General features: G+C 37.0%; 1 protein-coding gene across 5 annotated transcripts; it reads left to right on the top strand.

The window, feature by feature from the left end:
- The first annotated feature begins 1,063 nt into the window (after positions 1 to 1,063).
- ARL5A (ARF like GTPase 5A) lies at positions 1,064 to 27,942 on the top strand. 5 transcript variants are annotated; one of them, XR_013993580.1, is made up of 7 exons: positions 1,078 to 1,403; positions 9,482 to 9,542; positions 9,999 to 10,146; positions 11,902 to 11,985; positions 16,577 to 16,728; positions 18,977 to 19,307; positions 26,567 to 27,942. XR_013993580.1 is itself a non-coding variant. In XM_081052695.1 (6 exons), the coding sequence occupies exons 1-6, from the start codon at positions 1,358 to 1,360 to the stop codon at positions 19,023 to 19,025; spliced, it is 540 nt and encodes a 179-aa protein (XP_080908821.1). In that variant the 5' UTR covers positions 1,064 to 1,357; the 3' UTR covers positions 19,026 to 22,935. The 5 variants fall into 5 exon arrangements, 4 of the variants coding, with proteins under 4 accessions (XP_080908821.1, XP_080908822.1, XP_080908823.1 ...); XM_081052695.1 differs by lacking the exon at positions 26,567 to 27,942 and having other exon boundaries at positions 1,064 to 1,403; positions 18,977 to 22,935; XM_081052697.1 differs by lacking the exons at positions 1,078 to 1,403; positions 26,567 to 27,942 and adding an exon at positions 1,513 to 1,877 and having other exon boundaries at positions 18,977 to 20,828.
- The last annotated feature ends 12 nt before the right edge of the window (positions 27,943 to 27,954 follow it).

Raw genomic sequence — 27,954 nt, 5'->3', positions numbered from 1 at the left:
GGAGCTTTTTCAGGTTTGTGGAAGAGAAGTAAACAACACCCATTTCTTTTTTTCCATCTCTTACCTCTAACAAGATTAGAGACTAATTATCGCAGTCATCAGATGACCTAGAATCAAAGAAAGACCTCAGAGACAAATCCTCTGCTTTTACGTACGTGTACAAAATTTTACATATGTGAAAATAGAGGTGAAGTAACTTGCCCAGATAAAAAATAACACATAGAACGAGAACGAGAATATCAAGTTAATTAATGATTCACTTATACTCTCGTTTTCAACTAAATATCCCACAGTAGAGGGTTGATTAAATACAGTGTCACACTTGATACGGTTGTTCAAGCCGTACCGGTAAGAAGACTGGAGAAATAGAACACTTGACCAGTTGTTACCCAGCTTGGAATAACGGACGTTACAGCTGGAAAGGACCGCTGGGGCCATATTGAAGAGTTTGAGCATCTAAGGTGTTTGAACTTCTGCTCAGTTTTAGTGCCCATAAAGATTTTAAAACACGGGAGTGACTTGATCCAGATTGTCGCTGAGGGCAAGATGGACCTGAAAGCGGAGGGAGATTGGCCAGAGAAGAGCCCTGAGATACAAAGGTGGCCCGAAGGCGTAGGTAAAGCCACCCCGCTAGGTGTCGTGGGCGGAAAGGTTCGGGAGAGGAAAATGCTAAGCGTCTCTCCAAGACCCTGCTGGAACGCCATGTGTTTGAGAGCCAGGACGTGGGAGTTTGGGTGGTGTGTATGTGAAGCGTTGGGGATGGGCAGTGGGCATTCCATGACATGTTTACATTATGGCTCCGTGGAAGCAATGCAGGGAAAACCAAAAGGGCAGCGACACTTCAGCTAGCAGCGGAGGGCCATCCGCCCCAAACCCGCAGCCCGCATTGCCCGGGTCTCCGGGCTCAGGCCCGCCGCCTACAGGTCGCCCGGTTCACCACCGCCAGGCGGGCGCCCTCCCCCAGGCCCCGCCCTCCCCCAGGCCCCGCCCCCCGGGCCGCGCGCCTGCGCCCTCCCGCCCCGCCCCGCCCCTCGCCTCCCCCGCCCGCGTGGTCTCCGCCACCGCAGCCGCCCTGGAGGAGCTGGGGGAGGACGGTGGCCCGCGAGGCTCGTCGTAGACAACGCGGCGGCGATGTCCGCGAGCCAGGAGAGTGCTGCGGCGGCAGCGGCGGGGCCTCGCGCGCGGCAAGGCGGCCTGGGCTTCGGCCTCCCTCCGGTTTCTAGGAAGCCGGCCGGCGGCCAGCGCGGGAGCAGCGGCAGCAGAGGCGGAGGCTCCGGCGCGTCTCTCTCCTCGCCGTCAGCCTGAGCCGGGGGAGGCCAGGCGGCCCGGGTGGCTGTAGGGGGTCCGCTGCCCGAGAATGGGCATTCTCTTCACCAGGATATGGAGACTGTTCAATCACCAGGGTGAGGGGCTCAGGCCGAGGCCTACGGGTGGGCGGGAGGGTCAGCCGCGGGCGGGCGGGGGTCCCCGAATACTTCCGGAGTGGCGGCGGCGTGTCCCGCGCGTCCCTGCGCGGGGTTCCGGCTGCGGGGCTGCGGGCCCGGCTGCCTCAGCCCCGCTCCCGCCCGGGGGTGGTTCCCGGCTCGCAGCTCTTTGTCTGAAGGGACCTTCCTGGAGAGCCGTTCCGCACAGACACCCATTGCTCCGATTTCGGTTGGGAATCGCAAAGATTGGTGTGACGTCCCCGAGGGGCCTCGCCTTGCCCGCCTGTCATCCCGTTACCCTCCAGCAGTGGGGTTGGCACACCGTGGAGAAAGGCTGGGGCTCCCCGGGAGGAAGGGGATAGACCGTGGCCCCCGCCGCACCGCCGGGCGCCCGAGGGCGGCGGAGTGCGGACGGGACGGGGGGTCGCGCGCGGCGTGTCCAGGGCGTCGCAGGTTTGTGAGCCTCCCCTTCACCGCCACCCTCCTTTGGGGACACTCCTCTGCATCCCGAGGAGTGGATGCATATTTCTTTCTGGCGTATTTATCATTGTGCTTAAGGTTAAGCTTAAGGTCATTTTTCTACTTGGGTTGCTCATTTGAGGTTTTTTGTGGTTTTTTTTTTTTTTTTTTTGGTGGGGGGTTGGTTGGTTTGAAAGTGGTCGTGTTTCACCGAAAGCATTTAAACGCCGTCCCCTATGGAACATTGTTGGCCGTCGGTAGCTGGCAAGGCACCCGCAGAATGTATTACTCCCAGGATTGCTTAAGTGCCTCTAAATTCAAATGGTACCCTGACATGCACATCAGGTTTATTAACATTTGTTACGAAATGATGCATGAAACTGGGAAAGAGGATGCAATTTTAGCAAAAAGAGTGTAGGGTCGTGAAGAGCCAATATAGTTAGTGTGGTACACTTTTGCTTCTTTTCAACCCGAGTTGGGTGATTCGTCATTCCTGCTGTCAGTGACTTAATTTGTGTGTTTCTCTTGTGTATGCCGGTGGTGGTGGTGTCACGTCCCAGTTTTCCAACACTGAAATGAATGCTGGCATCTATTATGTACAACCATTAAGCCACCTCCTTCACCAGTCGGCTGCACGACTCCAAGAAGGTGATGGGAAGGGAGCAGAACTGGAACGTGTGATCTGTATGGTATCTTTTTTTTCAAAAATAAAGTGTAGATTACATGATACTAAATGGAAAAGCAGTATTTCCATTTATTTTTCTGAGTTGGGGTTTTTTCATAAACTAGAGAAAATCAGTTCTAATCCCCACTGCCTCCTGCTAGCTGTTTCTTTTGGGAAAGGCGGAGTGGGAACCAGTCACTGACCCTCTCTTAGTGGGTGTGCTCACCTAGAACACCAGGGGTCTTGACTGTGTGACTGTTGAGCCTACAAGTCTTGAAAACTTAATCTCTAGGTCTCTGGTATTGGAACTTACATTGCGATAAAACTGGTGGTGCTTATAGTAAGTAAGGTCTATTCTGGTTTTAACATTCATAATTTTGTGTTCTTTTTAGTGAAGCTAGTATTTCAACTCTGCTAAGAGAATTTAGAAAGACTGCTTGTAAATTGACTCTAATACTGCAAGAAAGTTGGATATCTCCACTTTCTATTTTGAGTCAATGATAAAATTATTTGTCTCTGTAATTTAAGAATGAATTAGAGATTTGCCAACTACTTGCCAGTAGTAAGTAATAAGGATGTGTGCACTGTTACCACTAAAAGTCTACTAATTGTAGTGTTCTTATTACCTGTATTTCGTCGTAAATTTTGACTGGACATTCATTTCAGGGCTGAGAAATTAGTAGTAAGAGGAATTAATCAAGTTAAGTTCTAGAAGTCTAGATGTTAATATTGTGAAAATGTGAATAAACCGTTTCTCTTCAGCTAAATGATATGGTTGTGTTATCAGTAGGGTCACTTTTCAAAATAGTCACCATTAAATCTAATGTTATATACTTGTTGGTCTTTTTGGTTCTCTATTAAGTTGGATATATGTAAGTTAGATGTATCTTGGATGCTTCTTTTGCCTCCAATAGAGACAAAACAACCCTGTGTTCTTTCCACATGAAGTCTTCGAAGGAAGATTTGGGGGAATTACAGAGTTTGCTATGCTGATGAAACTTTGCCATATCTCTTTTTTCTGAAACCCCTTTAGAGAACAACTTTTTCAGTTTAAGCTTAGATAGGTTGTACAGTGAAAGCTAATTGCGTACTGCCCAAACTTGAAAAACCAGAGTTTGCATTTAGGTGATCCGTATTTAAATAAAATAGAGTACAAACTGTTCTAGATGCTGTTATATATATATATCACTTAAAAAATATTTCAGTAGTTCTTTGAAGTAGTAATTCTTTTCTATTGAAAAGAGGAAACTGAGGTTCCAGTGGGGTGATTTTCCTAGGCCATACAACTGGTAAGTCCAGGCAAGTTAAAACACAGAAGAAATATGTCACTGATACTTGTCTTCTTAAAGAAGAGATTGGTATCATTTTTTCCTTTTTTTGCCCTGCTGACTCTTTATTAGTTACTAACCTATAAGTTTGTAGGACTTAGAAGAGTTGTCATTAGTATCTTTTAGTATTGAAGGGCATGTGATCAGTGGTTGGTTTCCAAATAATGGAATATTTTTGAGCACCTATTTTATGCCATTTATTTAACTGTTGCCGGGGATCAGGCAGGGGACAAAACAGAACATAACACCTGCCTTTATGGAGCGTTCATTCTTGTGTGGGGAGACAGAAATAAGTTAACTTCATCTCTATAGATCAAATAATAACAGTTAACGTTTACTGACTGCAAGATTAGATCCTAAGTGCTTTACACAGATTAGTTGATTTAGTCTTCACTTAATTAATTTACTCTTCACAGCAACCCTAAGAGATAGATATTCTCCCCCATTTTACAGGGCAAAGAAGCATTAGGTAACTTGCTTGCTTAAGGCGCTGCAATTAAAAGTGATAGGCCTGGGATTTTACCAATCTTCCAGTGCCGAGTTAGCGCTTAAAACACAGACACACACACACACACACACACACACACACACAAACACACACACACAAAGAGCTTTCTTTGAACTAGAACGATTCATGTTAGTTAAAAGGAAGAACTTTCCGACTAATGTGAACTACATCATTCTTCTGATTGGTCTTAGAAAATGAGTAAGTAGTAAATAAGTTCTGGAGAAGGTGTTTGTGCTGCGAGAGCCTGGTGCTGGGAAAGCCACCTCTACTTCTGTTGGTTTTTTGGTGTATGGGAAGTCACACGTGTAGAAGAGTGCACATAGAAACTGAGTAGCCCAAGGGATGGACTGTGTCACTTATTAAATTTTCTAGCTCCAAATTCACAATGTGTGCATGCTCTGTGGATATGGAGCTGGGTCCTTTAAATATTTTTCTTTTGCTAGCTGGCACAATGTTAACGTTTGTCAGTAGACAGCATTGGACACTGCAGGAAGAAAGGGTTTTTCTTCTTGGGTAAAGTGTGCTCTTAGCGGGATGTGTCCTGCTCTTGCATTGTAAACACCTCCAGTGGCTGGTTCTTGTGCTGCATAGCGGTCAGCAGCAGCCAGCAGCTTCCCTAGCACCCACCCACTTCAGTTGATCTCAGAACGGAGACCCTCCAGCAGAATCCCTCCCCGTGCACAGCTTTCTCAAGCACCCTGGAGCGAGAGGATGTTCAGTGAGCCACAGTCAGGCCACCCAGCAAAGTCTGCATTCCCGTCCAGGAGAATCGGAGGAAGGTCTGTGTCAGCCCTAGGGATAGTCAGTGCTCCATATATTTGTCATTCCTACAGTCTTTAGAGTTATTTCTTATGAGCTAATCCCTCATTACTCCAATCCCCTGTAATAGTTATTTTCTTTAAATTAAACTTTGCAAGTTGAACTTATTGTGTCATTTCTGTTTCCTGATTTTCTTCAGCAACCTCTTACTGCAAAAGAAATGTGTTTTTTTCCTGAAACTTGACTACCATTACTATAAGCAGCAAATTTATTTTCAAACTTTGTTTTATATTGATACTTTTAGATTTTGAAAATGGAATTTTTAATACATATTAACTTCATCAATGATCTCCCTTCTAATCTTTATATCATCTAGATTCATTCATTCATTCCTACGTTATTGAGCACGTGCTTTATTCGAGGCTCTGTGCTGTGGGCTGAGAATTACTGTGCACACGATGGACATGGATGTTTTGCTCTTTGTGAGACAATCGATAGGGCTCGGTGATAGTTTGGATATGAGGTGAGAGTGGAGAATCAGGATGACTCTCAATTGATCTGCCTTAGTATTTGTGTTTTCAGACTTTGGTATGATTCAAAGAGAGAGAAGGCTTCCAGGATGGCAATGACTACATATATACACACACACACACACACACACACACATATGTTATATATTAAGCATATATATATATATATATATGCTTAATTTATTCAGTGGTGGTTTGAAGAATATACTGGGGTGCCAAAAAAAATGTGTACACATGACTTGTATTCATCTTTTGTTATTGGTATAGAGTATTACAGTTTTATTAATAGTTTTTTTCCTTAAAATGTGTATACATTTTTTTGGTACCCTCTGTATATTGACTCTTAAAAATTGGTAGTAATTGGAACTGGTAGGCTGCCTGGGTGTATCAAAAGGGAAACTAGAAGGATTTTCATGACAAAATAGTAAAGTACTGATTAGGATACTAAATCCTAAATGATAACTCAAAATTTCGTTGAAGTATTGTAACAGTGCATTGTTGTTTTGGCTTATCTGGATAACTGCAAGAATGCTGTGACATAGATATTTTAAAAGGAAAATCATACTAAGCAGCGAACTTGTAGTGAAGCACATACATCAAAGAATTGGAATAGCCCAAAATTTTATTACATTTGCCCATAATAACATTATCTCTTAGTATGCATGTTTTATGTTCTATGGAGTATTTGTTTTGAAGTATATTACAATACTTTATGGCTACACATTTATGTTTTGTATAGAATGCTGTTACATCTTGGTAATGCGAGGAGTAGACTGAAATAGTGCAAAAGCCTAAGGGTGGTCAAAGGAAGTGGATTTAGTGTAGGCATACCTCGTTTTAGTGCACGTCTCGGATACTGTGTTGTTTACAAATTGAAGGTGTGTGGCAACCCTGCATCCAGCAAGTCTCTCGGGGCCATTTTTCCAATAACATTTACTCACTTCTGTCTCTGTGTCAACATATGTTTACTTCATGTCTCGGTCACAATTCTAACAATATTTCAGACTTTTTCATTATTATATTTTTCATTATGAACAAGCTTATTCTTCTTTGTTGTGGTGATCTGTGATCAGTGATCTTTGATTTTACTGTTGTTATCTTGGTGCACCACCAACAATGCCCATATAAGATGGCGAGCGTAGTAAATGTGTATGTTCTGACTGCTCCACTGGTTGGCCATTCCCCCATCTCTCTCCCTCTCCTCAGGCCTCCATGTTTCCTGAGACACAACAATGTTGAAATTAGGCCAATTAATAGCCCAACAATGGCCTCTAGGTGTTCAAGTGAAAGGAAGAGTCACCAGTCACTCAATTTAAATGTTAGAAATGGCTAAGCTTAGTGAGGAAGGCATGTCAAAAGCCGAAATAGGCCAAAACAAGGCCTCTTTTACCAAACAATTAGCCAAATTGTGAGTGCAAAGGAAGAGTTCTTAAAGGAAATTAAAAGTGCTACTCCAGTGAACACGTGGATGATAAGAAAGTGAAACAAACAGCCTTACTGCTTGATATGGAGAACGTTTTAGTGGTCTGGATAGAAGATCAAACCAGTCACAACATTCCTTTAAGCTAAAGCCTATTCCAGAGCAAAGCCCTAACTCCCTTTAATTCTATGAAGGCTGAGAGAGGAAACTGTAGGAGAAAAGTTTGAACTAAGCGAAGAGGCCGTTTCCATAACATAAGAGTTCAGGGTGAAGCTGCAGCAAGTTATCCAGAAAATCTAGGTTAGATAATGAGTGAATGTGGCTACATTAAACAGATTTTCAACGTAGACAAAACAGCCATATATTGGAAGATGTCATTCTACTCTGTTTCCTGGAAAATAAGACCTAGCTGGACAATCAGCTCTAATTTTTGCTTTTGGAGCAAAAATTAATATAAGATCCGGTTTTATATTGCTACATTATATAAGACCCGGTCTTATTATGACATTAAATAAGACCGGGTCTTATGTTAATCTTCACTCCAAAAGATGCATTAGAGCTGATTGTCCAGCTAGGTCTTATTTTCGGGGAAACACGGTAGGACTTTCGTAGCTACAGAAATCAATGCCTGGCTTCAAAGGACAGGTGACTCTCTTGTTAGGGGCTAATACAGCTGGTGACTTTTAGTTAAAGCCAGTGCTCATTTACCATTCAGAAAACCCTATAGCCCTTAAGAATGATGCTAAATCTACTCTGCCTGTGCTCTATAAACAGCATGGTTTACTGACTGAAACTCACTGTTGAGACCTACTGCTTAGAAAAAAAAGATTTCTTTCAAAATATTGCTGCTCATTGTTACAGTGCACCTGGTCGCCCAAGAGCTTTGATGGCAATGTACAAGATTAATGTTGTTTTCATACTTGCTAACAAAAATTCCATTCTGCAGCCCCATGGATCAAGGAGTAATTTCGACTTTCAAGTCTTGGTTAAGAAATAAGGGCAAAGTAAATTGAAAATTTTCTGGATAGAATTCACCATTCTAGGTGCCATTAAGAATATTCATGATTAATGGGAAGAGGTCAAAATATCAACATTAACAGAAGTTTGGAAGTTTATTCCAACCATCACAGATGACTTTGAAGGGTTTGAGAGTTCAGTAGAGGAAGTAACTGCAAATGTGGTAGAAATAATAGTATGAGAAGTACAATTATAAATGGAGCCTGAAGATGTGACTGAATTGCTGCAATATGATGATAAAGCCTTAATGAATGAGGAATTCCTTCTTACGGATGAGCAAAGAAAGTGGTTTCTTGAGATGGAATCTGCTGGTAAAGATGCTGTGAAGGTTGTTGAAATAACAACAAAGCATTTAGAATATAACAAAAACTTAGTCGATAAAGCAGTGGCAGGGTTTGAGAGAATTGACTCCAATTTTGAAAGAAGTTCTGAGGGTAAAATGCTATCAGACAACATCACATACTATGAAAAAATTGTTCATGAAAGGAAGAGTCAATCAATATGGCAGACTTCATTGTTATTTTAAGAAATTGCCACAGCCACCCCAACCTTCAGCAGCCATCAAAATCAAGGCAAGACCCTCTACCAGCAAAAAGATTACTACTCACTGAAGGCCCAGATAATGGTTAGCATTTTTTAAGCAATAAAGTACTTTTAATTAAGGTATGTACATTTTTAGACAGTATTATTGCACACTTAATAGACTACAGTATAGTGTAAACATAACTTTTATGTGCTCTAGGAAGCCAAAAAAATTGTGTGACTCACTTTATTGTAATACTTGCTTTATTGTGGTGGCCTGGAACCAACCCTGCAATATCTTTGAGGTCTACCTGTATTAAAAAATATGAATAATCTAACCCCATTTGGGGGAATACACTGGCTTTTTACCATTGACTTACACTTCTGTCTTCAAGCCCATTATACAATTATGTCTTAATTGTGTAGTTCTCACTGGGACCCACATGCTGTACTACTTAGACTTAGGAAGCTGTGAAAAACAACCACTGGTACTTTATTGTAAAAATAATGGAAACTCAAATAGAGAGAAGTCTTGGGAAAGAGTGGATAGAAGTTGATAATGAATGTGGGTGTAGGTGTTCAGGCAGGATGAAGAGATCAAGATCTTCTGGATCATGGATTCCTCATTGAAATGTCCTCCAAAGAGATCTCATACTGCTCCACAGAAGTGGGAGGGGAAGGCAAGACTAACGGAACACTTCTCCTGGTCTTACAGGATGTTCTCTTGAGTTCCAAGAAGGTGTAAATTTCTATGTACTGATTTATACCATAGCTGGACAGAGTGGGTAAAATAGGAAATTTAAAAAGTTTGTTTTTAATTAACAAATCATTGGTGTTTTCTTTATTTCAGAGCACAAAGTTATCATTGTTGGGCTGGATAATGCAGGGAAAACTACCATCCTTTACCAATTGTAAGCATTAACTACTTCAAAATTTTTATTTTATTGTTTATAGTTACTTTTTCTGCCTGGATGATATATGTGTAATGAAAGCAATAAATTATATGGAATCTGAATTATTTTGTAAGAAGTCACGTCGGCCATAAACTAGGAGCCAAATTTAAGCGACTGTTTCTAGAGAAGCGAGAAATTTACATGGCACTGAGCACGTTCAGTTGTTTTGCTTTTAGTAAGTAAAGAAATACGTGTTTATATAGTTTCCTGGAATGAATCTCGAGTGTTCTAGATAGTCTACTTCCTAGTTCCACCTCTGTTTAAACCCTTAGCTCACTCTTATGAGGTACTGGAAAAGAGACATTTGGGTACATAACACAAAAGGAGGTCATGCTGATTTATCCTTGATTGAAAAATATTCAGACAATCTAACTTCCTCACTAATGGTAATGTATTTGAACTCTTTTTTTTCAGTTCTATGAATGAAGTTGTACATACATCCCCTACAATAGGAAGTAATGTAGAAGAGATAGTGATTAATAATACACGTTTCCTAATGTGGGATATTGGTGGCCAAGAATCTCTTCGTTCTTCCTGGAATACCTATTATACTAACACAGAGGTAATGTTTCTTAACATACTAAAACTTCTGTGAGCAGAAAGCTTGGGAAACACTGTCTAGATATGAACTCTTATAGTTAATCTCTTTGAAATATCACTGTATGTTAACATAAGTAGACTTTAAACAGTAGAATTTCTGGTTCCCTGTTTCAGAGTTATTCGGTATGTCTACTCTCATTGAACCTCTATAGAGAGAATTGGTGATTGATTAGTCTGATTGTGTATGATTCCATCTCACAGTTTGTAATTTCATTTCTTCCTTCCTTCCTCCCTCCCTCCCTCCCTCCCTCCCTCCCTCCCTCCCTAACTCTCTCCCTCCCTCCCTCCCTCCCTCCCTCCCTGTAGAAGAAATCTACTTAAATGAAAGATCTCTGGTGGTTTGAGTCCTGGTTAAAATTTTACTGTGGATTTTCTTTTATGCAACACAATTGCACATTAAAGAATTTTTTTCTTTTTGGTTATAAAATTATTTAGACAGAATCTTGTTTTTATTTACATGCTTTTTCCCAAGAAGAAATTTCAGACCTATGACATTTGAGAACTTCATTGTATAAATCTTATAAATTGAAGGACTGTGACAATTGTTTTTGTAGTGCTGGTTAAAATTTAACTCCAAATGTATGTAAAGGTGAATATTACTCCAGTAAGACTCTGTTAAGTGTTTCTAATGACCCAATCCCGTAAAATTCCATTATACATTTAATCATGTTTTTTTGGAGAAGGAAATGTATATGGTTACTATTGCTATATATAATACTGCAGGTAGCAAATTCATGGTAACACGTTGAAAATTAGTATTTTATTAAAATGCCATGAAATAGAATGGGTCTTATAGTAATAAAGCCACATATCAGTATGGAGAGAAGTGAGAGAAGAGTTAAAATAGCAGTTTTCTTATCCATCTGCCTAATAGTTAATGAAATCTGAAGAATAGAACAGACCCTGAAAATTACAGTTTTTTTAGAAATGAAAAGCAAATTGTACAAAATAAAATAGTGCATGTTAATAATAAGCCGTCAGAATTAATTTGGGTATCACAAATGCCATCACAAAGTGACTATGTCTGCTCCTGTTTCTCTGGTGCTTTTTGGTGGTTGTGGCATTGAGGAAGATGTGCAGTGTAGCTCAGTCCTGCACAGCTCTTACAAGTCTTCCATTGCATCTTCTGATACTAGTTTCATCATCAAGGCGGGACAGAGTTGCACTTGCAAGTAGCAGGTTGTATAAGGAAGAGAGCATGGCTTTAGATACAGATACATTCTTTCAATATGTTGGTTTTTAAAGATTGATTTCTTTATCACATTACTTTATTCCCATACACATGCCCTTTCAGATTTTCAAATCAATACTAATAAATAATATTTATCTAGAAGTAACTTAAATTTAGGACTATAATGTATTTTTTCTTATTGACTTATAGTGTAAATAGATGGGTATAGGCCTGTTATTCAGACATTAAGTTAGAAAACAAATGTGTTATATTGGTTAGAATATTAGAATATTTTAACAGGATATTAGTATCATATTCTCTTTTCTTGTATTTTCTCTTAAAATTTAGTAAATATATTTGAATTAAAAATGGATCAGAGTTTTAGGCTTCATGATGTATAGCAGGTATCTCTGATTTTCCAATAATACCATATAATAAAGTTTTAATTTCTTCATATTTGTAGCCTGTAAGTCAAATAAGCACTTTATAAATTTTTACAAATATCAAATTATGTAATCACTAATGTTTTTTTTGTAATTATTTTAGTTTGTAATAGTTGTTGTGGACAGTACAGACAGAGAAAGGATTTCTGTAACTAGAGAAGAACTCTATAAAATGTTAGCCCATGAGGTAAGTAGGATTCTGGCAGGTGTGGGGTGGATATTTCTATCATATTTGTTCTTTCTACTTGTCATAAGGATACTATTTCAAATTTTTAAAAAAATTATTTATTTGCTGGCATGCCTGCTTTATAATTTTGATACCTCTCAAAATGGAAATGTATCTGAAAGCAGCAGAAAGATTGTGGAGTCAGTTGTAGAATTTTATTTCATTTACCCTAGATAAATTTGATCTGGAAGTTTTCCTGAGTAAAAAGACCTAAATTGGCTTTCATTTTGCATTTTGAATAGATTAATTATACAAAGGATTATCATTGGAAATGAGATTTTTAAAACCTCACAGACACATAGCGAGTCTTGATTTTAACTCTGTTCTGAGATTAATATTTTTTTTTCGTAAAAGAAACAAGAATAATTTTATTTGTCAATATCATTAGTATACTGAGACTAATATTTAAATATTGTTGCTCTTAGATTAATCGGATGTTGTCTTTTGACAACATCCTAAACAAAACTATATGACTATCCACATATTTTAGTCCTTGAGAAATATTACTGGTAGCATTATTTAAAAATTGAATAAACTGAATAATATAGTCAATAATAATAATAGTAACTGTAAAATCAGAATGTTATAGTGGCAACTGATTTTTTTGCATGCCTTTTACTTTCAACTCATTTATAGGTAGAAATAGAACAATGAATATTTAGATGTATGTTATATAATTTTTTATTTTAGTGGAATTTTAATAAAGCTTAAGAAAACTGAGATATCTTTGTAACAAAGTTTTATATTAATTTTAATATTGATTTTGAAATTAGAAATTTGGTGTATTTCAGGCAACTATTCAAAACTTAAGGAAACCTAGTAAAGTAGTTCTGGAAATTGAAGTTCCTGTTTTCCTTAGGGTGATCATGCCCAGCACATGTGATTTTGGGCAGCGGTGATAAATCCTTTGGGATTTTTAAAAAAAATACATCATACCATTGTACATGCTTTTAACAAGTTCTTATTCTAGTTTGGAAAACAGACTATATAAGAGAGGCAGAAGATTAAGGATTTTTTTTCATTTCTTCTTTGTATTTTACAAAAATGCAGCGTTCTTCAGTTTATACCAAAGGGTTATTTTGTTGTTATTTTATGAAGACTTGGGAAAAAGAAAACTAAGAGATGTATATTTGTGTCTTGGCTATATTTTTTATTCTGTTAACAGATAGTTTCCCTATCTTGAGTTTTACTCTAATTGGCCAATATGTAGCAGGATCAGTAGATAAAGAGCCCAGTCAGTAGTCGGGCTCAAACAAAGTCACTTAATTTTACTTTCTGGGGGCATTAACTTGGGCAGGTCACTTGACCTCATCTGTTCTGGATGAGTACACCAAGGCCCAGAGGTTTATGTGACTTGCCCAGCATTTTGAGAGCCTGGATTTGAATTCAGGCATTCTCATCATTCAGGCTTCTTGCTGGGGGAGTGGGGGAGGGAGAGGGAGAGACAGAAATAGGGCCTAGTTGAAAAGTGAAAGGAAACTGAATGGGGGGATTACCAGAGAAGAAAGAAATAACAGATGAAGTTGGGAACTAGAGTCAGTCACTTAATAGGGTCATGAAGAGTCACATAGAGTTCTGGAAGGGGAGAGAGAAATGGATCAAAGAATAAGAATGTGTTAATGAAAAACAAATTTTGACATGGGGTTAGTTGGATGTTTCATATACACTACAATAACCAACTAAATCTTATCATCATCACTGATAATGATTCTTTACAGGTATTACTAAGTATAAAACTTTAAAGTGTTTTAAAATATTGCTGAAAGCTTCATCTTAAATGAAATGCAAAACTTTGAAGCTCATGAATTTTAAAATAGTTCCAAACAGGACAGATGGAATTTTATTCAGAATGACTCAACTTCTAGGAATTATCTTCACAAATGAAGCTTTGAGGAACAGATTGACAACTACATATGGCACATAGAAGATGCTAAGTAAATATATCTTGCATGTGCTATTATTCATCTTCTTGACTAAACTAAAATATATTTTTAGACTCTTAAGACCAGAAATCTGTAATACGCAGTAGAAAGTTTTTCAGAGTGTTTAAAGTGGCTAATGTACAAAGGATCACACTGAGTACTTTGACCTGTTGTTACGGCAAGTTAACGAACAGCTTTAATCCAATGTAACGTAATTGGTTCTGGGGTTCTGTAATAAAAAGTAAAGGAAGATTTTCTTTCCTTTCTTCCTAAATATTTAAAAATAGGTAAAATAGCTGGGGTTTTTTGTTTTTGTTTTTTTATCAAGAAACTCCAATAAAAAAGTTTGAGCCTATACTCTAGAAAGATTATTATATTCAATATGTATGGGTTTTGTTTTGTTTTGTTGAGACCTTTCAATATATGGCTTTATTTCTTATGCTTTCCAACTTTTAATCTGGGAGCCTCTCCAAATAATTTCATCACTAAAAATTATGACTATAGATTGTTTATAAATAAAATAGTACAAACTTACATTTCCTAACTTGTGCCAAGTATTTCTGTTGTCAAACATTTGTTCTTTGAGCATGTCAGCATTAGCAGTACTGACCTATATAAAAGATTTCAGCTGACACTAGCAAGAGATATTGAAAACTGGAAGATAGGAATTAAATCCCATGGAAAGTCCATCGACTCAGTGATTCAGCCACATATCAAATTAATCATCATTCCATTTCTGTTTAGGATAAGAGAAAAAAATATCTGTATCCTTGATTTTATATACATATATATATATATTATAGTTAGAGTCCATTCAGATTTTTATCTTTTATATAGACAGGTGAATGAACTATAGGTAAATTGAATATGAAATCTTGAAAGGGAACATTCTAGAGGATCCTTTTCTGACCACGCTATTCAGGTAGCAGCATTCACTGCAGTTGCATAGCTGCCATCTGCAGAGGGCACTGTACTAAATGTCAGTTTCCATTGTTATGTAAAACATTTTACATAACTCCTTTTAACCAAATAAGAAATTTACTACTATATTTTTATATCAGTAAGAATCAGAGAAGTCAATGAAACTATACTCTAACAAAAGTAAAATACTGTGGAACAATGTCATTTTGTACCTACTGAAGACTTTCTTGCTTCAAACACATATACACATGATTGAAAACAAAATATTCCACTAAAATTCCTAAGAAGAAAGATGGTATTCAATACAATTGAGAAAACTTAAACAGGCATAGCACCAAAGCCTTACTATCTTTTAATATATTTAGGTAGAATTTTAATCCACTGAGTGCATCCATCATGGATTCTTAGCCCAGGATCCATGAATGGACTTTACGATATCTATTAACACATTAAAATTGTACATAATTTTTTTTATGTATGTGCATTTATATTAGGGAAGGGTCTATAACTTCCAATAAATTATTAGGGAAGTTCCTGGCTATAAAAATGGTTGGGAGAAGTGAGGGTGAAGTAGAGTCAAAAGAGACTAAGAATCGTAAAACATCATACTAGGTAAAAACATCATACCATCATTTTAGATAAAGGTAATTCTTATTATCAGGGCAGTAAGTGAACTAACATTATTTGAACTGTCACCAAAAACCAGGTACTAAACTGAGTGTTTTAAATGTATTAATAGCAGTTCAATGATTCATTCAAATCACATCTCTAGGAGGAATGTGGTGGTCTCAGTATTTCACAGATGAGGGATAGTAGCCATAATGGAAAGGTCTTAGCTCAAACTGGGTCCTAATGTTGAGTAGCTGTATAACCTTGTATATCTGAGTCTTATTTCCTCACTTAACATCTGAGTCTTATTTCCTCATCTGTAAATTGGGACTAGTAAAGCTTACCTTATAGCAATCTTGTGAGGATTAAAGAGATTTTATTTGGAAAATGGTTAGTATGATGGGAGTCTCGTACAGATTAGACACTCAAATGTTGGTAATGAGGAACAAATTCAGAAAGGTTATAGAACTTGCCTCAGAGTCAAAGCGTAGAAGTAAAACTATCAGACTGAGAAATTTGATATGTTTAATATAGTCAATCCAAGATGGCCCTATCACATATTCAAATCTAAGAAATCTGCGTGGACAGAAATAGAGGAGCAAAGTCTCAGAAGATGAATAGGATTGGGTTAGGTTAGCACCTCTCAACTGAGAATTAAACCCTACGGTTCTAAGGCTTGCATTGTGTAATGAATTAGTTTCTTTCCTATACACCTTGAAGGTGCCACCTTTAGGTCTAGGTACCTGAGGTATAGGTTACGGTAGAATTTTGAAAAGCTCTTGAGTGCCGTGCTAGAGTAGTTCTTAGTAGCCACAGAAGCCTAGTTTGGCGTAGGGGGCATGGGGGATACATATTTGAAGACATGACTGTTTGTTAAATATAGCACTTAAAACTAGAAACGTAATCTAGGACTATAAGAAATATGTAAATTCATACAAGTATAGATTAATTAAAATGTGTTCAGCCTAAGAACTGTGAGATGCTTTTATGTCAAGTAGTTGAGAAATGCTGTGTTACAAAGATTATCAAAAATATTCTATTAAGTTGGAAAACCTATGAAAAAAATACACTGGCCCTTATGATTTTGTTTGCTTTTATAGGACCTAAGGAAAGCTGGATTGCTGATTTTTGCTAATAAACAAGATGTTAAAGAATGCATGACTGTAGCAGAAATCTCCCAGTTTTTGAAACTAACTTCCATAAAAGATCACCAGTGGCATATCCAGGCATGCTGTGCTCTTACTGGCGAGGGGTAAGAAGTCTTCCTCATGGATAACGTGTTTCGCTTAGAAACATGTATTCTTAAAATCAAATATTTAAAGTTACCATGTACAGAATGTTGTAAGGGAGAGATGTAAGACAGAATCCATGTCTACAATGAGTTTTTAGCTTGGTTCTGTAAATAATAAAGCACACAACATACATATAACACATAAACATAATAAATGCTTGTGAGCATATAGATAATAAATAGTTGCTGTTGGAGTTCAGAGAAAATTGGAATGTCATGGAGAGCTGGAGAAGTCAGGAAACAGTTCTTACTGGAGGTGGGACTTACACTATAAGAAAGGAACTAACACTTAGCTGAGTGTGTCCTGTGTCTTCAGTGCTTTTCATACAGTGTATCATTTATTTCTAACAATTATGTAGGCCAATTATTTTTAATTCATACTTTATGCATAAAAAAGCTGAAATAGAAGAGGATTCATGTGTAAGACTAGATTGGGGATGCTCTCTTTTGCCATCAGTGTTGTCACGATGGAGTTGTTGCACTTAGAAAAAAATGAGTTAGAATTGGAGAGAGTGTGGTATGAGGGTCCTATGTCCTGGAAAGAAAGGTAGGTGCCTACAGTAGAATTTTGCCCTAGTCTAATGCCTAAAGATGAAAGGATTTAAAGAAGGAAGTGATTGTCAGCATTTTTAAATGTAAGGTCAAGGACCAGAAAGATGGAAAGAGTATTAGGAGAGATGGAATAGAAGAGGTTATAAGTAGGATAAAAAGCTAAAAAGATGAGCAAGTTACATAACATTTTTGTTGTTGTTTTTCCGAAAGATGGTGGGTCTGTATTTAAAAGCAGAGAAAAAAACTAAATTAGAGATGAATTCTAGAGGTCTTAAATTTGGAGTTGACGTTCTTCGGGTGCTAGGAAGGGGCAGAAGAAGCTTGAGGCACATACAGATCACTTCAGGAACCCGTATTGATTGACCCTTCGCCACAGTTTTGAAAGGAAGAGAATTTCTCCCACTTCAGCTAACTCATCAATTTATGCCCCAAGCTTCTGCCCTTTCCTAACGCATGTAGAACTTCAACCAAAAAGTAAGGCCTCTATTTAGACTCGATTAGGTATGCGCTATTTAAAAGCAGAGAAAAAAGAAGTAAATTGGTGATGAAGCTGAATCTTACTCTTGAATGAGAAGGCACTATTACCTGGCTACATACATTTGGAAGAGTATAATTAGAACCTCACAAAAGCAAATCTGTTTATTTAAAGAAAAAATCATAGATAATACCAATTGTCAAGATACATACATCGTATATATGTTATATATATTATCTTCGTCTATGAAAGGTCTTCAAGCAAAAGCACTGATTATAATACCAAATTTGACAACAAAGACAAATCATCTAGGGTTGATATAATTTTCAACTTACATACTTTGAGTATATAAGTTAGGGTAGATATGAACTTAGTTTCATTTTTGAAAGAGGAAATAAGTAGATGTGATGGTATCTTTTCAATTTTTGGTATATGTAGGCTTCCATTTGCAGCAGTCAGCAAGTGGAAATGTTTGGTTTTGGAGGAAATAATTGTTTCCTTTCTGGCCACTTTGGTCTAAATCTTGGTTTTAGTATTGATTGGCATTTTGACTCCCGTCTGTGCCATTTGCCTGGCTCTAAGCCTGGCTTCCCTCTAATATGGGGGAACTAGTCTTAATGTTGTGAAGAAATATTAAAATAATGAATATTAAGTGCTTAGCACAGTTTCTAGGTTGCTATTAGGTAACTACTCTTCATTTAATAATTTTAAGTTAAATAATTTATTCATCTATTATTATTATTTTGTGCCATTTCCTATCAGTAATTTAAAAGTAAGGAATCTAGTATCAGTAGAAAGTATGGACCACCATGAAAACAACCATTTATGTACCTCATTGCCTTTTTTTTTTTTTTTTTTTTACCCTATTTCTTCTTTATATTGTTAGACTCATGACGGTGGGAGGCAAGCGGCGAAAAAAGTATTTTAAATAGTCTTGCTATGTATTGCTAAGTGACTTCCTCTGGGCATTCAGTGTACAATTATTGAGCTGTTTTTATGTGTCAGGCACAGATATACTGTGTATGAGAGTGTAGCTTCACCACAATTGCACCAACATTGAATATTACTGATTTTTAAATCTTTGTTGTTTAGGTAAATGAACAATGATGATGCCTTGTTTTAGTTTGCTGTTCATAGCTTTTTAGTGGAGAATTTAATCAAATGGTTTTATTTTCTGTCTAGATTATGCCAAGGACTTGAATGGATGATGTCACGACTTAAGATTAGATGATCTCTACTGATCTCGTCTCATAGACTTTGTGTTAACGAAGTGCTGGACTTTACCTGAAAGCTGCAAAAATGACTGCGTCAGATATATTTATAATAAACTGATTTAAACTTTTTCTATAAGAAGAAAAATTCAGACCACTTATTTGAAAACAAAGATGAAGTCTCATCTTCCAATCTGCTTTCTCGTTACTTTCCTCCAAAGGATTAGTTTCTTCCACAGGTCTTAAAGCTGTGATCGACGTTTTTCTCATAATGAATCCTCTCAGGACGTTGTCTAGCAGTGGTAAGTGCAAAGGGAGAGGAAGACATTTTTCACTTCAAGAGCTTTATTAATCAGCATAACCCTCCTTAGTCGAATGTTATTCTCTTCTTGTTCCATTAAATCAAAATACAAATCAGCACAGATACTCAGTTTCCAATATTTTAAAATGTAATGTTACTTATGAAAAGTATTTTGCATAAGGTTGTGTATGTATTGTGTATATACCTCAAGTTCAAGTTAATGACTTTGATTTATGTTATAAAGAAAAGTGAATAACAAAAATTAATGACCTTAATTATAACCATAATGAGATAAGTACTGACATTGGTGTTAAGTGCCAATTTGCACTTTACGCCTATGTTCTCTGTATTGTACTAACCAACCCCTAAAATTGGTGAGCTGCTCTTCAGAAAAGAATAAGAAAAAATTTGACATTGTGTACCTATTTTTTCGTTGATCAGAGCACATATGGAAATGTATAATCTAATGAGTGGAATATCTATCATATTCTTGGCTTAGTATTACTAACGGGCACAGTTGCACAGTGAGCAGTGAGCAGTTATCAGATTGTTCCCTTTCGTGGACCTTACGCCATCTAAATTACTGAGTAAATTGTTAATCCATTAATCAGTCTTAATTGTGATTAAAATTACCAACTGATTTTTTTCAACATTAATTGAAAACTGTTGTGTGAAATGTCTACCCAGAGAAGTGTCACCTTATAAATTTTATCAAATAATTTCGATAGATTCTTCTTAGGTATTAAATTATATATTATATGTCAAGCATTTAAAGTGAATTTGAGATTAAAAGTAAAGTACATTTTCCAAGCAACAAAGATAATTTCTTAATTTGAAAAATTTTTATTTCTTAAGAGTTGAAATAGTTTGAGGATTTTTTTGTTTCTGTAAGTTTTCTTTTATATCAAATGAATGCATTGTTTAACGATTATACAATATAAATTTTTTTCATGCTTTTAAGAATTTGGTTTAAAAATGATTGACGTGATATTTTTATTAAGAAGTAACCTTTTATGTTTGCTTAGGCTTTTTTTTTCAGTATCTGAAAGTCAAAGGTATTTCTGTTGTAAACAAACTTATCATAAGTGTGTTAAAACGTATTCTTGGGTATTCTGAATCTTTCACTCCCTAAAAATCTGAAGGCTAATCCAAACTGGCATATTCAAGAAAAAAATTACTACTTTTAGTACCAGCCTTTCAGATTTCATGAAGATTTTGATGAAGAATAATAGTACATACTATAAGCACTGACAAAACTTTGAAAGTTCCTTTCTATAAAATTAAAATATTCAATATCTGAAAATCCAAGTCCGACATGGGAGATCGGTGTTTAACATTGGGTATTTTATGTTTTATATTTATATTATGTTCAAAATGCAAGTATAATATTTTATTTGTCAACTTTTACAAAGCAAATCCTAAATTACTAAGCTTTATTTGTTCGTATGTTCTCATACTTTTTTCTTTTTTTCCCCATCACATTTGTCCCAAATTATGATTTAATGAAAAGTGAGCTGCCTTTAAATATTTGAGTGGTCTTAAGGATACATTATTTGAGACTGAAATATTTCCATATATAAATCAAATTGACATGAATATCAACAAAATTATACCAACGAACCGAAGGAAAGGTGCTATTGAGGGATAGCATCTACACTTTGGTCCATCTGGGAAATCTAGAATTAAATCCACTAAATTGAATCTTAATTTCCCAAAACTCTTTTGAAATAGCATTTCCATTTATCTGCTTCATAATGGTATTCCAGTGTGGTGACAGAAAGATTAAAATTATTATTTTTGTAGTACAAGACTAGTTGCTAATATCAATCTATGTCTATTAACAATTTCTACCTTAGAATTTTATAGGCAACACAATGTCTTTACCCAAAGTGAAGCACCTCACAGGTATAATTTTTATTTGCTGGATACAATATATGCTTTTAAACTGTTACAGCAAATGCATTTGCAGTCTATATATTTTTAATATTCAACTACGTTCAGCATTTCCCCGTCATCAAATATCTGAACACTGAATTTTCTTTCAGGAAATTTGAAAACCATCTTTCTGGATACTTCTCTTTCTTCTGATAACAATATTCTTTAAAGTTACTGAAGTCATTTATTAGCTCTTTTTTTCTCTCCTCCTGTATATGACCTTCTTTTTCAGTTCTAGCTCGATGCCAGCCTTTGATATTAATCACTCTTCATTATTGTGATTATTTTAGCGAAGCTCTTCCAGTTACTGTCGAAACAACAGATTTTCACTGTCTAGGTGAGAACACCTCTCCTCTAGGGATTCCAGCTTTCCAATGTATGTATTCACTTTTTCTCCTTCAGTGATACATGTTGGTTCACTTTTCTCCTTTTCATGCTGTGTTTGGCTTAGGTCTCTGTGAAGACATTCTAAAACCAAAGTTTTCTCTGAGAGCATCTCTTGTGTGATGGAACTCAGTTTTTAGGCTGTTGGATTTACTTTCAGCTTTAGAGAGTTGTTGAGAAAGAATCAAATTGTTATGTTTTAGGTTATTAGACATATCAAAATTGATTTTTGTCCCATAAAACAAACCATTCATCTCTTGTTCCCTGGCAAGCAAGCTGTAGGGCTCTGTTGGATTTCTGCCTTTGCTCAAGATTATGGATAGCAGTAAGCAGTCTGGAAATGTAGGATTCAACTTCTGTTTCCAGTCTTTCTTTTGTTTTACATTCTCCTGTTCGGACGTTAGCATTTTATTCTCAGCTGTCTTGTATTGAAATACTATTTTTGTTAGTGTTTCCTCATTCAGTTTTATTATCTTTTGAAGACGGTCATTCTTTTCTTTTAAAATGGCAACGTCCTCAAAATACTTTCTTTCCATTTCCTGATTCTGATTTTTGACTATGTCTAGTTCCAGTCTTCGTATGGCCATTTCATGCAACAGATCTTTTTATGACTCAGAAACCTCAGAATTCATTTTCTTAAGATCTTTTTCTTTCTCCCTTTGGTTGCGAAGGTCATTGGTCAGAATTGCATCTTGTAATATTCTGTCATCGTGTTCTCGAGAACATGGCCTCTGAGTGTCATTTTGCTCTAGTGTGACGTGAGGGTGGTTATGTTCACTTGCATCAAGCCTCACTTGCTCTTTCTTTGATGTCATGCCTAAGTGTAGTTCTTCTGCTTCTCCAGTAAGAATGTATTTTCCTCTTCGATCTGCAGCATCAGAGAAATGATCAACACACTTCCGTGGACGTCTTGCAGAGAAACTCTCAGAATCCCCAGGTGATTTTGCATCTTCTTTTCCTAATCCTAATGCTGACATTTTAACTTTTTTTTCTTTCCAATTGCCGGCTTTGTTGCTTTTTCCTTGGCATCAACATTGAAGCCTTTATCCTCTGATGTAGACCGTGAACCGTGCGTGCCAGGTTTGCAGGAAAGACGCTTCATCCTGTCTCTGTCATTCAAGCTCTCTGAATGGATCTAGAGAAGCCTCTCTCTGCACTTGTGGTCCGTTCCCCGTGCAGGCGGCTCTGTGGGTCTTTCTGAGCTATTTCTCTCGAATGTGGTAGTTGTCTCCAGTCTCAGGCATACTGCCAACACCATGGCTCTGCCGGCTGTTTAAGGAGTCCAAGGGCAACACGCGCATCTGACCCCCAAAATGAAAAACTAAGGTTCCTAAGGGCTCCGGAACCTCCTCAGCACTCCCCAGGCTTTTCAGTCCCCTGAGCCCAAACCACAGTGGACTCTAGAGCAGCTAGCTGCCTCTCCCACGATATCCCAGCAGGGCATTGAGGCGGTTTGGAATCTCTCAGCCCAGAATGCCTGTAACCGAGCAACGGGGCCTGGGTCAGAGGCGGATGTCACTGCGCATGCGCACAGAAGCCGGGTCGCCAAGGGCACCCAGAGCTCAAGTGCAAGGCCCAGGCGCCCCCCATCTCAGAGGGTGCTTGCGGGCAGCACTGCGTTCCTTTTGCCTTGTGATTTCACCCATTTATTCAGTCTAAAATGGCCAGAAAAGATGTACCTTTTCTCATACTTTTTTCAAATCACTCTAAGGAATTACTTATTATATATTAAAAACTCCCTTAAAAACCCAGATCTGTTTTGTAGATAGTGTGGTTTCATCAGAGACAAACAGTCTGTCCAGTAGCCCAGCAAATCCACACCTTTTATCCTTTTTATTTTTTGAGTAATCACAGTGTAGTCTCTTGGATTGCTGCCACATCCGTTCAACAATATACCAGCACATACCCTTGTCATGGTGTGGGCTAATGTTTATTCTCAACTGGATGATTAAAGCATTCACTACATTGTTGCGGTTGTTTTAGTGTAGTATATTATTGACATGGCATCATGCAAATGCATAAAATCTTATACAACATTTGCAAAACATATTTTTGTTATGTTTTACCCTTCCAGGCTAACCATTAGAAAGAACATGTTATCTATATTCTTGTGCATAAAAGCAAAATTACAATGGGGAAACATTTTTAATTAATGCATGAAAATGCATTGAAATAATTTTAATAGTATTACTTCCAAATAAGATGGAGAGGCAAATGAATAGTCATATTGGCAATTGATATGTAGTTTAAGTGGAATTATGTTAAAGGCAATGCCTTGGTTTTCAAATACGCTACTTTTGGATATAAATAAACTTCTAATTCAGGGTCATTGTGCTCAGCTTTAAAAAGAGCAAAGCTTCATACCTCTGTCCATGTGGCTGGATTTAAATATCCTGTATTTGACACTAATTCTGAAAGTCACATGACTTCTCTTGATGTCTCGGTAAAAGTAACCATATGGCATAAGCATTTAAATATGTTTAATTTTGCCCTAATAGCATTTATAAGCATATCTTACACATTATATTGAGGATTCTTGTTTGAAATTTTCAGATCTATCATCTTTGGCTCTCATGATGGGCAAAGAATAGATTGAAGGGAGGTAGTTTGGAGAAGGTAATTGGGAAGGGAAAATGACATTTTGCCTTAAAAAAAAAAAAGTGCTTTAGCACTGCTTACTGGCATTTTTAATGCAGGTAGTTAAAGTGAGTTTAGAAGTGTGGCATGGAATTGAAGTTTTCTGGCCTTTAAGAAGTGCCTGGTAGAAAGTTACACTGAGATCACAGAGAAATGCAGGGTGCTTGAGGAAAGTCAGGATGTCCCTGAGATACTCTTTTCTTTTTTGTCTGCGTGTATAGTATTAAGATGCCTAGAAGTGGGATCCTATTGCACCCTCTCTTACAGGCGCTTAACATTTCTTGCTGTGACTACAGCAACCACATACAGTACAGACAACCTCAAAATCTGTTTATATTAGTGTAAATAGAAAAACGATAGACAATTTTCTAGTTTTCTCTGCAGGCATTTTGGGGAATATATCTTTAGTGTGTTCTACTTTGTATATAGCGGATAGCCGCACATCCCAGATTATCTATGGACTTTGGGGTCATCTTCTCTCAATTGCCCAGTTGTATCTTGGCATCAGTACGTCTTTCAGGGCTGGGTAGAGACAAGGTTTCTTTGCATGACTTAACTTTGATCCCTCCTACTGTCCAAACATAATCTGAAACTTGTTGCTTCAGGATCAGCTTTCCCATAGCTCAGACAGCCTTTGCTCTCCTGTATCTTCATTCACCATCAGTGAAGATACGTTATCTCGGTCCTAGAGGTATTCTAAACTTTGCCTATATCCGTTGTACCCCAAACAATTAGTTTCTAGAACATTTTCTGGTTCTTTGCCACCCTCCCACGACTGGCTTGATTCATTGACTGCTCATTAGAGAGTATTGTCAGAGTTGTTGAGTTCATCAAAACACTGGCTTGCTGTTATACAGCATATAATGCCATAGTAAAGTCTTTTAAATTATACTCTAACATTTTAATGCTTCTTAATTGTAGCTTCACATGCAGGAAAGTAGATTCAGAAAGATAAGAGAACTACCTAGACTCTGCCAGGTCCTTGAGCTAATAAGTTAGTTAGATGTGGAAAGGATTCAATTATGTGAGTATTATCTTTCCATTACCAAAAATGGGTTACACTTTGTAAAATACCAATACAAATAATTCCAGTTGGGAAAAGATGTCAGACCAGATTTATATGTAGTGTTTAACCTGAAGACATCTTTACATCCTTAAAACCATAGACCACGTTCCATTTTTTTCCTCATGTTTACCTAAAGACAAAAGATACTAGATGTCTAAAGGAATTAGTAATGAGAAGCATATCTTTACAAAATAAACCTGTTAAAATGGACTTTAAAAGATACTAAAATCATCACCTGTTAATGTGTTTACTGTGCAGATGCAGACATAGCATAGTAAGTACTTCTTTCAAGGTCCACTTACACAAAAATAAAACTTGAATACCGTGCTCCCTCAAAGAATGTATGATAATTTGAAGACCATAATGGTGGAGTAAAAGAAAGAAAGACAGAATTTAAAAACTGAATGCTAAAAAGAGTAATTGCTTCTATTAAATCCTAAAATTGTGTGTGGAATTGTAAAGAAATTGTACCAGGATACAGTTGGGTTAATTATGCAATATTTTTTATCAATTGTCCAGCTCTTTATATTCTAAAAACTAAAGCTTAAGTCTTTATGGTCTTGCCTGCTAGATAGATCTTTGGTAGAAAACTCCTATAGTCTGTACTCAAGAAGTGCCTAAAATTGATCTGTGTTGATTTTTAAGTGCTCTAATAAATTATATGTGTTTTCTATGGTATTGTATGTGCTTGGCTTACTGATGGGACAGTGCTGAGGGTTTCTAAGTCACTATTTGTGCTTAATTTGAGTAAAAAGCTTTGAAATTGAAAATACCCATCATAACCCTCAACAAACAATGGTTTAAAGAACATGAGTGAAACCATTTTTATTCCTTCCTAATACAAGTATTCCATGACCCTGATGTTAGTTAATGCAGAGACTAGAAAACTGAATTCTCTTTATGTTTTTAAAAAGTTTTAACAGAGAAAATTATATTGTGTGTTGTAAGACCCTAGTAAAAGTTTGTTGCTTATGTAAGAGTAGTCTCTTAATTCTCCTCATAGTGATTTGTAATTTTCAGTCATACATAGCATTTAGTTCTTGAGCCATTTCATGTGTGTGCATGCCAAAATCCTTCCTTTGTTTAAATTCTATGTAGTAACCAAAATATTTGATAGAATCCTATTATGTTTCTCATGTATTCTTACCCTTTCTTTCTTTCATTCTTTCATTCTGTCTTTTTTTTCTATCCCCTCTCTTCCTCCCTCCCTCCTTCCCTACCTTCCTTCCTTCCCGCAGAGTGTGACTGGAAACTCCAGGGGGCAAAGACTTGACTGTATTTTCAGTGATTTACAATTACATTGTGTTCATGTTTTAAATCATCCTGCATGGAAAATGAAATGTATTTTGTGTGTATGATTTTCAAGTATTGTAATGTATACTCCTTTCTTCCCCAAAACTGCTTAAATTGATGATACACGTACAGAATTCCTCTTAATAATTTTTACTTGACACTAGTCCTTTAGGTTCAAATAGTCTTTTCTTACATTATGTCCCTGTATGGCTCCTTGAGAGGACGTGATAACCTGCAGAGCACTTTTAAATATATTTTCTGGGTTAATGTTCAAGATAACACGTTGAAGAGGAAGCTATATAACTATGTCTAATGAGGGTTCTTTTGGTTACTAGAGATGAGAAAAATGTATACTAATTTTAACTTGTGCTGAAAATACATTTTACTAATGGTATTGATTTTAAATGTGACAGATTCTTCTTGTAAGTACTAATTGTATGTTCCTAGAGAAACCTACATGAAAATGTGTTCCAACTGGTATCTTTGTATAACTTCTCCTCCCCAGTTGAGCTCTGTGTACACTGACATAACTGAAACTGCGTTTAACACAACAAACTAGAAAACCCTTTGAAAATTTTTAGGTTTGTTGTATTGGAATTTCTAATATGATAAAAGGTTTTGACTCAGCTTTATATGTAAGAAGAGGTAGAAAATTTGTCTTATCTCTATCATTTTATGAACTTCTGTTTCTCTGTATCTTAGGAGAATTTTACACTCAAGGAATATTCCAAAAAGCCATGATCTTAGAGCACTTGGGTGCTTTTGTATTTCATAAGTGCTGATGTGTTAGGTGCTCAGGGAGATCATGCTTCAGTACCTTCTTGATAAGACAACTTGCTGGATGGCGGCGGGGGGGAGGGGGGGATAGTTACGTTTGTGCTCAGGTTGGGAGGGAATGGCCAATTGGAGTAGGGACCTCTCCATTGATAAAGCAGTGCAATCCTCTGCTTTGCAGGTGTGTTAACTTCATTCTACTTGTAACAACATTCTTGTTTCCGTGACTTATCAGATGTCAAGCTACAGAGCTGTAAGGCATTGGGCCAGGTGACTGATAGTAGGACCTTGTTTATAATGAAATAAAGAATAATGTTAAGATATGTTTTGGGGGAAATGAGAAATAAGGTTCTACTGGTGACATTCTATGTTTAATATGTACATTTACTTTTTTTAAAAGTTGCATGTTAATCTGGGATAAAGTATTGTCTCTGCTTTATGCTTTACTGAGTAAAAAGAAAAAGACAAGTTAAATTGTTACTTTATTATGTACTATTACACGTATACCTTTTCTTTTCGAAAGGGCTAATTATAATTACTATTCACACGTCTCTGTTGT

Source organism: Rhinolophus hipposideros, assembly GCF_964194185.1.
Source record: "Rhinolophus hipposideros genome assembly, chromosome: 6".
NCBI classification, from domain to species: Eukaryota; Metazoa; Chordata; class Mammalia; order Chiroptera; family Rhinolophidae; genus Rhinolophus; species Rhinolophus hipposideros.
This window is presented reverse-complemented; position numbering and strand designations above follow the sequence as displayed.